This window comes from Physcomitrium patens, chromosome 8 (genome assembly GCF_059467195.1).
Source record: "Physcomitrium patens ecotype Gransden chromosome 8, ASM5946719v1, whole genome shotgun sequence".
Classification (NCBI taxonomy): Eukaryota; Viridiplantae; Streptophyta; class Bryopsida; order Funariales; family Funariaceae; genus Physcomitrium; species Physcomitrium patens.
In genome coordinates, this window is record NC_143417.1 from 9,581,286 (window position 1) to 9,592,526 (window position 11,241).

At 44.2% G+C, this 11,241-nt stretch overlaps 1 protein-coding gene across 1 annotated transcript; it reads right to left on the reverse strand.

Moving 5' to 3' along the window:
• Positions 1-6,484: 6,484 nt before the first annotated feature.
• Positions 6,485-11,144, reverse strand: LOC112286177 (S-adenosyl-L-methionine-dependent tRNA 4-demethylwyosine synthase). Its single transcript, XM_024527839.3, has 10 exons — positions 10,870-11,144; positions 9,872-10,653; positions 9,090-9,642; positions 8,834-8,949; positions 8,481-8,656; positions 8,085-8,275; positions 7,842-7,928; positions 7,471-7,628; positions 7,092-7,305; positions 6,485-6,946 (listed from the first exon to the last, which is right to left on the reverse strand). The coding sequence occupies exons 1-10, from the start codon at positions 10,921-10,923 to the stop codon at positions 6,791-6,793; spliced, it is 2,487 nt and encodes an 828-aa protein (XP_024383607.1). The 5' UTR covers positions 10,924-11,144; the 3' UTR covers positions 6,485-6,790.
• Positions 11,145-11,241: the final 97 nt, after the last annotated feature.

An 11,241-nucleotide genomic window follows, 5' to 3' on the forward strand; every position in this document is an offset into this window, starting at 1 on the left:
TTCGAAGGAAACCTAAAAGTTGTTTGGGGGTCAGAGAAATGAGAAGTCAGTATCAGCGGAAAGCAGCTCGTAGCAATCTGTGTAAATGTCCACGTCGTTCTGGGAGCTACAGATATCCTCGCGCAGGTCTTTCAGGATTTTCCGTCTCCTTGCTTCGGGGAATTCTTCGTGGTTCAATCCCTGCAGTACCGCGAAAACGCTGCGGTCACGGCGGTGGAAATTGATGGATGGAGACTTGGAATCATTCTCCCTTGACCCACCGGGGAGGAGGTTCACAGTCGATGTACTGCTCTCGTGAACCTGGAGATGGGAGGCGACTTTACTGCCTAAAACCGAGCTCTTGTGCACTAAGTAACTCAGGACAATTTCTACATTGAACGGCATCCTGTTCTTGCGAAGCAACGCTACACGCACAATCTCTGTCGCCATTGCCGTGGTCAAGCTGCGGACTGGCCGCATGCCTCCCAGAATCACTCCAGTGCTGATCACCTTTTTGCACTTCTCCTCCACATCTAGTGAATTCCACAATCCCTTCCCGTAGACACTCTCCAGCATGCCAATCGCCGCGGAGCCGTCCATCTCCCTTACATTATTCGTCTCGTTCTTCTTTGATTGGGACTCTATGAATGACCAACTTTTTCCGGTGTGAAACAGATGTAGTCCCATGTCCTTCTTCTTCAGTTGCAAGAAGATGTCCTTGAGGATGACAACGCCGGAAACCTCTGTCAGGAACACATGGCGGTACTTGTGACGTATCATGCCCAGCAAAATTTGGTAGCAAATCCACCGCCGATGGTTTAAAGAGGGCGAGTCGAGGAATGCGGTCAGTGTGTCGTCCGGGTCCAGTTCCTGCACGTCAAATCCTACGACTGCGCCAAAATGTGGGTTAACTCCATCCTCATCCACCTGCTCCTCCTGTACCACCTCGGAATCAGCGGTTTTAGAGCTTGTCTGGTTGTGAACCTTCCCCCAGACAGAATACTTAGTCGCCTTTTCGGAATCCACCACCGATAGTGACTGAAAGTACGCATTGTGGTGGAAGATGCTCAGTTCGGGTTGCCGAATCCCTTCCAGGTCTGTGGGATTACGAGCTTCGGAACTCCTCGGCTGATACTTTGCAAGCAGTCTTTGGAAGTATATTTCCTCTTCGTGGATTACGGCCGCAAATTCCACTGCCAGAGATCTCGACGGGAAAAGAAATATGACGTCCGCTCTGGCAGGCAGCCCGCTGCGGTGTAGTGCTCTGAGAAACACTCTAAGATCTTCAGAAGTGGTTGTTTCGGAGAGATGCGCAACGACCAGCTCGGGCATCCCACGAGTGCCTTTCCTATAGAGTGTTCCCATGCCCTCTAGCGCAGCTCCGGCTGTTTCTGCCTGCACATGTTCTCGCCTCTGTCGACTCGAAACCTCAACATCCTGCTTCGCAAGGAGAGTATGACTTTGGAGCCTGTAGGGGATAGTGGCCAGCACGCGAGAGCCATGTTCAGGCAGCCGCCAGGACTCCTCGGAGATTTTAGAGAGGTCCACTGCGACAAACACGAACAGGACGAGCGTGCATAGAGTCATGCCTACGCACATGATGGCGGACTTCGTTTTGCGCTGTTGAGGCGACTTCATGCGCCCCGAATGACATTTTGTGAGAATCTCATTGTAAGCGAGATCTCCGCCTCCGCTGCCAATGCTGATCACCTCCAGCATGGGCATGCTAGGCGATTTCCGAATCGCCAAACCCCTTCCCGCTGATTCATACATTTACGCAGAATGCTGGTCCCTGAATCCTGTAAATTGAAGAACTAGCTTCCAGCGCAAGACACAGAATTCTAATTCGCCAGCAGACGCTTGGCATTCTCGACGGATGAAGATGCCTCATCCTCAAGATTCATCTCAACCAACCTTAGCTCTCTGATCCAAAATAATCAATATCATTCAGCGGTAACATCTACCCGCCGAGAGTCCAATCCACCAGCTACAAACTCTACAAACCCGACACCCCTAACTACAAACAGCATCACCTCCCACACAAACTCCTGGTCTGAGGTCGACCCACACAACAAAATCTGCACTGCTTACACAGAAGAAGTACCACCAGCAGCAGCGAAATCCTATTAACAACTCAAATTCCACACATCGACACACGAACGACGCCCTTAACACTCAGCACCACCCGACCCAAATAGCGAGCTCCACAAACGGCCAAGAGATGGCGAACAGCAGGCATCAGAAAGCGGCAACCCAGCAGTCACACAAATCAACCTGACAACGGGGCAGATCTTGCTAGTGGCGAGCAGAAAGGATGACTGCACTGGCACGAGATTTGCACGCGCGTGTCCACGCAGCCGAGTTGTCGCCGCAATCAGTCATTCCTCCGTCGTCCGCTCGATCCAACTGCTCCTCTTTTTCGTTCCGTGCCCTGTGACAGCTACGACAAAAAAAAAACAAAAACCAGCACACCCGTGGAAGAGCTGGCTTTCAGTTCGGTGCATGTCGAAGGGAGCATCGGGGCACATCCACCGAGTCCCGCCCATGCTCCAGAAATGCCCCGAGCGGCGAAGTTATTGCAGGATCCCGAATTGGACCGAGCGGCGTTGGCCTCTGTGGCGAGTCGCGCTGACTCGGCTATACCAGCTAGGCCCCACAGCCGCGTGTCCTCCACTCACGGTGCGCTCGCGGCCATCTAACCTGCTTACGTGGCCCCAGAATGCACGGCTACCGCCAACCACCGCATACCCGTGTCCCAACTCCCTTCGCCGCGGTTTATCTGCTTCGTCGAAGCCCACCTTGCCCTTGCGTATGCTCTCCCTATTCGATACTTTTCATTGGTTTTCAATGGTTTTCATGGGAAATGGGAAAAATTGATCTGGGTCAATACGCTCACCATGAATTTGGCTACATTAATGCACCTTTTTGTAATGGGGGATTACTTAGAAAGTTGTATGTAAATAGGTTGAAGTTTGTCTCGGTCCCCTTGACCTTTTTTCATTAAAACCTTCCTTGAATTAAGGAATTTTATTTTACGTAACATCTAGAATGTGGCATTCTCCAAAACAAAGAAACATGTGTTTTTTTGTTCGTTCCTTGTTCTCGAAGAAAAATTCTTGTATCCAACTTTCCCCATTATTATTATTATTTATTTACTTTTTTTTTCTTTATTGTTCTTTATGTTTTAAAAGGTGCTACTTATGTGGAGAATATGGCATGCATGAATGATTTTTTATGAAGAGAACAAATTGGTATTTGATTGTGACTTGAAAAATTTGTTTAAAAATGCATTCAATAAAATATATGTATATATATATATATATGATTAAATATTTACAAATAATTTTGAAAGAAACCTATAAGTCATGTCTAAAGCTATTTGCAAAAATAAAAATGCAAATTAAATATTTAAAGAACCATGAAACTTTAAACAATTATTTTTCTTTATTTTGAGCTAATTAAACTAATTATGATATTTTGTATTCTGTACAATTTCTTTTTCTAGTGAATGAAATTTTTAGTAGATAAAAATATTTAAATAAATATCTTAAGTTAAAAATTATATGTTGATTCAATTATTTTTTTATGATATTATAAGAACTGGTCTGTAATTTTTAATAATTTAAATAAAGATCCTTCTTATAATTTTTTGTGAATAGATTTTTGTATATATATATATATATATATATATATATATATATATAGCAAGCATTTTCTTTTTAATATTTTTCTAAGTTTTTTTTTTATAAATTTTTAGGGCAGTGAATTAAATTACAAATATTCTATTGAAGGCGTTTATAAAAAAATCCGTTTTAAATTATTTGAGTTATTGCTTGCATTGCAATCCATTGAAACTTTAGACAATGAAATGTAATAAAAGATAGAAATTTTGTAAATTATATACATAAAGTACATCAAATCAATGTTATTGTTTTTTGGAATAATAATCCAACAACTTTATAATATAAACCATAAAGATTTTTTTTTTAATCAAAATAGCTAAAAAATATTTCTAAATTATAATGATTATTATTTTTTATAAACGATAATTATGTTACTAGGCTTGAATCAATCTCTATTTTTCTATGGGCCGCACTATTCTGAAGCACTATTTTATTTGGTGTATTTATTCTTCATCTGCCCATGAGCTGCCCCGACCAGCCTTGAGCTGCCCATTAAAGCATTTGGATGAATACTAAATTCATCAATTCATCCGTTCATTTGCTCAGCCCAGGGGTTGTTTCATATTTGCCATCGGGCTTCTCAGGGAACGAAATACTCGTCAATGGATGAATGAACTTCAGTCACTGGCAGTGTGAACGGGACCAGTCCACAAGTGACTCCCACATCGACAGGAGGAAGCTCAGTCTTCCATCCTGGGCCTCGATTTCATCGCGGCAGCTTCGCAAATCCGCCCAGATGGATAAGTAAATTCGGGTTTCACTGTGAGGTGGAGCAGTATTTTGCAATTTGCAGAGGCGAGATTGGTTTGCAATCACACGGCGCTTAGAGAATGTTGTACTCTTTGACCTGGTTCGAAACTGTGTAGTGCAGACCCCAAGTTTCGGCGATTGCGCAAGCCTCTTGCCATCTCCAACTTTAGAGCTTCGGCGTGGGACAATCGGGGCCGAAGGGTCCAGCGAATGGCACACATTGGATTCTGCCGATCGCCCAATCGCCATAAACCCGCCCCTGGCCACACTGGCAAAGCACATCGCGTAAGTTCCATGCGGAACTCTGCTCCTCGTCGCAGAAACTTCGCAAACCCCCTGCATCAGTTCCCAATGATTCTCCTCTTCGCTCTGGTTTCGGGTGCCACCGCCACGGGCTTCGCGACAAAGGACCAGAAGAAAACCTGTTGAAAATGGTGGGCCTGGATTGGAAACCTTTGCAGGTAATGACCACTACTTGTTGCACTTTACTTGGGGTTTTATGGAAGATTTGAGGAGGGATACATCTTTGTATGCAATTCTCTGTTGCTATTCTTCTTCAAGAGTCTCCACCTAAATAGCAATTGAATGGGGCTTCGAGTTCTATTACGTACACTTTGAATTGGTTCCGTCATCATCAAAATCACCACGTGCTCGGCCCCCTAGTCTTCGTCGTCGTTGTTTTCTTGTGTTTTTGAATGTGCTGGCATTTTGTGATTTGCGGCACCTTCTGGTGTTGCCAAGTGGACCTAAAATGCCGCTGCATTGCCTTTTCCAGCTTTGAAGGTCACACCTATTTGTGTGCTCTTATCCTCATATTCGCTGACAGATGGTGGGATATGATTTGCCAAAGCAAGAAGACGTACAACGTTGAGATTCTTTTCTTCGATGGGGTCTGCCCTCGGCATCAGACAAAGCACTATGCTGTTTTCCATGGCTATTTTAAAACTTTATTTTTATTTTTATTTTTATTTTATTTTTGGTTCTACTTTTCCTTCTTTTGAACCTATCCCACAATTGGTGTACACATGAAAGCTGCTTGCATTACCATGTCCATCCTCTGGCGTGTTTGGTATGGGGTTATGAACGACAATCGAGAATTGGTGAATCCACTCTGAACTCTGCGAAGCATGGTGGTGCTGTAAGTGAGCCAGCTCTCAGCTGTTTTTTTCCGCTGTCTGTCAGTGACGAAATAGTGGCGTTTAACCAGTATCCTACAGAGTGGATCAAGGACTATTCGGTAAAGTACAGACAGTGCTTTCAAAGCCTCTGTGATTTTAGAATCAGACGCTAACAGAATCGGTCCACATTCGCACCTCTTATTGCTCCAGGCAAGCATTTGCATTGATGACTAACAACCAAGATATAACAATACTGCATATACAGAAATCGGATCACACCACTATGGGTTTGTGATTGTCCACATACACAGCCTCAGAGCTGGCACACAACAAACAGGCTTCTAAGTTGTAATTGCACTGACAAGTCCACGAAGCAGTAGAAACTGGGATGAATGCGTGTGGTCTTTTGAAAGATACAGCTTTACGACATCAATCACGCTCATCTAATGTTTAAGGAACGAGCAAGAGGAGTACTTTGTATTGTAGATGTAGCAGCAATGGTGAGGAAAAGACACTGCTGTGAGGACAGGAATCATCACTTCTCCCGTCGTATCTAATCTTCAGATTTACATGCTCCCACTATCAAGTGCAGACCAGCTTCTCTTCAGGCAGGAAATTGACTTGTGAAGAGAACTAACTCTCGTCATTGGAATCAGAATCACGAAGAGCTCTGAAATAACAACACATAGTTTTTCAGAGTGGGCATCCTAGTTGCGCTGTGAATTAAATCTGAAGCCTTAAGGTGCACATCCACTGATCCGGTTTGCAGATGCGATTTCTGGATCATCACTTCCATAAGCGATTGATAGTCACCACTTAAAGGTTTTCACAAGCCAGTTCATCAGAGGTCCTCAAAATCAAGCTCAAATGCAGTAAGTACGTTCCAAACAATGTCGGATTCACAATTAGTGTTTCAGGGGGCTACATTAGAGTAGCACAGCAACAAATCCAATCTAATTCCAATGCGAAAAAATGACATTCACCTCATGTTACACTCAAAATTACGTGTAGAAACTGTTTCGGTACCATGATTCCGACGAAACTCACATCCACAGCATAGCTATCTGAAGTAAAAATAAGGGGAGTAAGTGGCAGCAGATACAACTGTATTTTGCTCTATTAAGGACCAAGAACACAAGTGTCCTGTGCTTTTCGATCCATCCAAATCGGACATGCCAACATCATTGACTTCTGTAAATTCAAACGGAAATTTCATACTACCTCTAAACTCGGAGACTCAATTTGATGAGCACTATTCACTCATGTGCATCCTCCAGGGTCTGCGGTACCGTGTCTTCTCTCCTTTTTCACTCGAGTTTCCTTAGGGTCGAAACCTCCCTCAACAGCCCCATAAACTGACCAGCTAGGTGTTTCAGCCATGTAATCTTCACTGCCAAAGGGCTTGCCAGATGCAACCTGCAAACCACAAAAATCACAAGTTTCAACCAATACAACATCACACATAATTCAAACGAAAACTGAGCTTTACGTGAAAAGAACCTGTGCAGAGATCGTTAGACTGCCCTACTTGTCCCCCTACTTGCGGGCGTAGAGTGCTCACCAGATCCTGAAACTTCTCATAGTCAATCCAGGTATGCCACTTCCCGTTCACTTTGAATTTGGAAGTTTTAGCAAGCAGGACGCAACATGAATGTGAGTGTTCACAAGCCAACTCGTACTCTGCACCCCCTCTTTCAGCTGCGATTGCCTCCGCAAAAGCTTTAACGTCCTCATGCCAGGGAACATTCTCCATTGTCAAGGAAGAGGTTGCAGTCCTGGAAATACAGATTAGAGGATATTAGATACAATGTTTTGCATATCTATCTAGATGAAAAAGCCCAACGCACAAAGTAAATGCAGGAGGGATTCAAGCTGTTGAGATATTCGCGGTATTCAATGATTAAATGCCACGTATGGGCTGAGAATATCAGAAAACGTACGATCCACAGTAGGTAACACCCTTAATCTCAATAAAATCGGGTTGTCCCAAGTCCAGCAGCTCAGCATAAGCCTTCACTTCCTCAGTATTCCATCCTTTCACAAGTGTCAAACGGTAGACAGTCCGCTGGCCCTTGTCCTCAAGGGCTTTCAATGAATCCTGAAAATGCATAAATTTATGTGTTAATCCGAAACATTCAAAATGGCCCAGTATATGAGGAAAAATATTAACCAAGAGACTTCGCATAGATTAAATAACGTTACCAAGTGAAGGAACAAATAAGGTTGCAGATAATAAAAACGCATTCGTATGACTGGCACCCGATGTACAGCCCAAGAGCATACATGCGCCACGAGAGCAGAGGATACTTACAATGAACCTCTCCCAGAAGTCAGAGAAAAGGGGCCTGTCAATTGCCTTGAGTTTCTCCTTAGTTGCTGCATCAACACTTACATAGAGCTGCACACATTCAACTCATGACGTAAGACAAGTCCATCTTAAATCTTCGAAGTTCAAATGTCTCATATAGACTGGCAATAGTTATCATCAAAAGACCAAAAAACGAATCCTCCTCTGTTGTTCTCCGTACTTTTCTTTCTGATTATCCTTCACTACCTGAGTGATGGGTTCAAGGTTTGTAATGCGTTCTGGGAACTGTGCATTTGTAACCAAGAAAGTTGAGATTCGCCGCTTATGTAGCTCATTCACTAACGTGTTGATTTCAGGGTACATGATTGGTTCCCCCACAAGTGACAGTGCACAATGCCTTGGGTTCATCCCTTCAGCTAAGCGCTCAGGCTTCACTCCTGCAAAAGACACCAGGAGATATCATCCACATCGTGTAAGAATGCTGGATAGACATTTCATGCTAACCAAGACTAAGAACTGATAATTTCTGGATTATGTTACTTATACAACTCTTCAATTCAATAAAACTATCCAGACATAATAACCATTGACTACTCAGTAACTCATAATATTTATTAAAAGAATTGAAGATAACAAAATTACCAGGTACACCCTTCATTTGCTTGATCATCTTCGTATGCTGCTCCAAAGCACCATTGACAATATCAACAGGGTCATCCATTTGCCACCTCCATGATTTGCCAACAGGATTGGTGTGATGTCTCCAACAAAACACGCACTTATTAGCACATGCTAAACTGGGGGTTGTCTCCATGCACCTGTCATCAGAAAACCCACAAAATACTCAGTAAGGAATGTATCAACTACGAAAGTTATCAGTCAATCAATCACAATATTGAAATTTGAAGCATTTACAAAGCTCGAAAGAAGCACTAGCTTTTTATGTTAGCATACCCATAACTCACGAGCTCAATGTTTCCAGAACTAAAGCTTACCGGTGGCTCTCAATGCCATAAAATGAATGCTTGTAGCATCCACCACGACCTCGAAGCTGAGACTTAGTCCAACGGCAAAGCTTCACTCCACTATGCGAGCCAAGTATTTTATAACCCTTCATGATGCGTTCAATGTACGCATAAGTAAAAACTCACGATGGTGGGAACAAAAAAATTCCATCATAAAAATGTTACGTTTTGAGGAAAGATATCAAGAAAAGAAAGAGAAAAGAGCAAGGTGAAATGCAGTAAATACCTGTTTCTCTAGGCTGGCTCGAAGCACAGGTGTGACCATCTCTTTCGGCCCATCTTTGAGCACTTTAGCTAATGGCGTAGGTTGCTTCTTAGGAGGCTGCCTCCTCACCACACCTCGCTTCTGGCTCGCTTCAAGAGGCTCAGACATGCCACGTTGACCACCCATGTCTTCCAGATCAACAACGCCATCTGAAAAATTGCCACTCTCATCGGCATCCTCAAATGTTTCGCTATCTTCATCACTATCCTCGTCGGATCCTTGAGTAGCACTCAAATAGCCGTCAAATTTAGAACTTTCTTCAGCTTCATTAGTTGCTAACGGTTCAGCTGCAGATTCATGGGAAAGCCGTCGAGGATCAGCTCTTTCCAATTTTTCAAGTAACGCCTTCGACCAATCATCAAACTCTTGGTCAACTGTGCCTTCATCAACATCGCCTTCACCTCTCAATGCCATCCGAAGCCCACCGAGAGATGCAAGGTGGGCGTCAAAAGCCCTAGCGACTGCATTGAAATTGGCACCATAAGCTTGACTTCCTACTCCGAACACACAAAACCTGCAAGACAGATAGTTGTCACAATTTGTCAAAAGCTTATTCTCATTGATATCATGCATTGTCATAATTCGGTGACCAATTCGTAGTTTTCTATGAACAGATTCTGTAAGGAAGTGATATCATGCATTGTCATAACTGTTCATTGCATTCAGAAAAGGATATGCACGGCTTCAGAATTTTAGACTGCGAGGCAGCAACTCAGGACATGAACACAAATTGAGATACTGACCTGCATTCGCGGAGAATGCCAGACCCCACTCGGAAATCTTCTGAACTCTCCTCAAGCCATTGAGCAAGAAATGCAGCATTCTTTGGAGCTTTACCATCCTCCCAAGTTGAAGCAACGACAATAACAAGCTTCTCTTTAGGAAGATCTTCAGGTTCATAACTAGCTGGATCTACTAGATCGACCGGCAGACTTTTGTCATTAAATTTTTTGAGAAGCCTTTCAGCAAGCCTTTTGGTGGTGCCACTCTCGGATGCAAAAAAGATTTTTCCACGTACACCATCCTCGCTCAATGCGAAAGGTGACACTCCAGTAGCGGGATGCACTTGGTGCAGTGCAACTTCATGACTTTTTGAGCACGCTTGCGACTTCTCCGACCCATCGGTGCAGGTACCGCAAATACGACTACAAGAACCGCCGCTGGCATTAGCTGCAAGGTCACTGCCATCGCCACATCTCTTATCCCCTGCGTCAGCAATGTCACTGCAACCACACTTCGAACCATTTACACCAATTCCCCAAAGCCCACCTGCATCTTCAATAAAATTCCCACCACCGACATTATCACCCCCACCACATTTCTGATCTCCTTCCTTAGCAGCAACAGTACAAACAGCCTTAGCCTCGTCACTGCAGCCGCACTTTGCAGCGTCTCCTTCAAGCCCCCATATCCCGCCTTCGTCCTCTATGAAATTACCTGACCTCTGCTTATACAGCGTCGGAGCCTCTCCGTTAACACCTCCTTTCTTGACAATGTCCAGGGCACTAGTTTGTGCTACCAAATTCTGCAATTCAGGTTCTCTCAAGTTACTGCAATATCCGAGTTACGAAATCTACTAAATTCAAAAACCCCACTCAAATTCTGCCCCAACACCAGCTGCATTCCCCTCCAATCCGCTTCGTGTGCAACGACTAACACAGGCTCTGACCCCAAAGCCCAGAACACAGGCTCTGGCCCCTAAGATTAAAACCGCAAAAAACAAGCCCTGACATGAACTCACCTCCGCAGTATCTCCATCGCGAGTTTCCCCAACTAGGGAATTAGTAGAAGGCATCGCGGCAGACGTTGATCACCATACAAAGAGCTGAAACCCACCGCAAACCCCAAACAAACCCTAAACACTCCACCTCCCTCCCCAGAATAAACAGACCCTGCACCGATAACTTCAGGTCGGGGAATCATAGATCAAGCACTCCATCACGCCATCGTTCAAGTCATCTGGGTCAAACATGCACACATCTGCCTGCCAGCCGCTGCAAAACCGAGCAAAATTGAACTATTCTGATTAAAATCAGAAAAGGATGATTGTCGACAAAGTTATTCGTCCGGTGCCTTCGGTAGCACAAAGATTCTCGATTGGGTCAACTTAACC

Bases quoted from the DNA above. Each gene is read 5' to 3' on its own strand.
- LOC112286177 (XM_024527839.3), bottom strand. From the start codon at position 10,923: ATGCCTTCTACTAATTCCCTAGTTGGGGAAACTCGCGATGGAGATACT. The intron at 9,643-9,871 runs GTCAGTATCTCA...TCTGTCTTGCAG, and splicing joins GGCATTCTCCGCGAATGCAG to GTTTTGTGTGTTCGGAGTAG. The intron at 7,306-7,470 runs GTACGTTTTCTG...CTGTATTTCCAG, and splicing joins GGTGTTACCTACTGTGGATC to GACTGCAACCTCTTCCTTGA.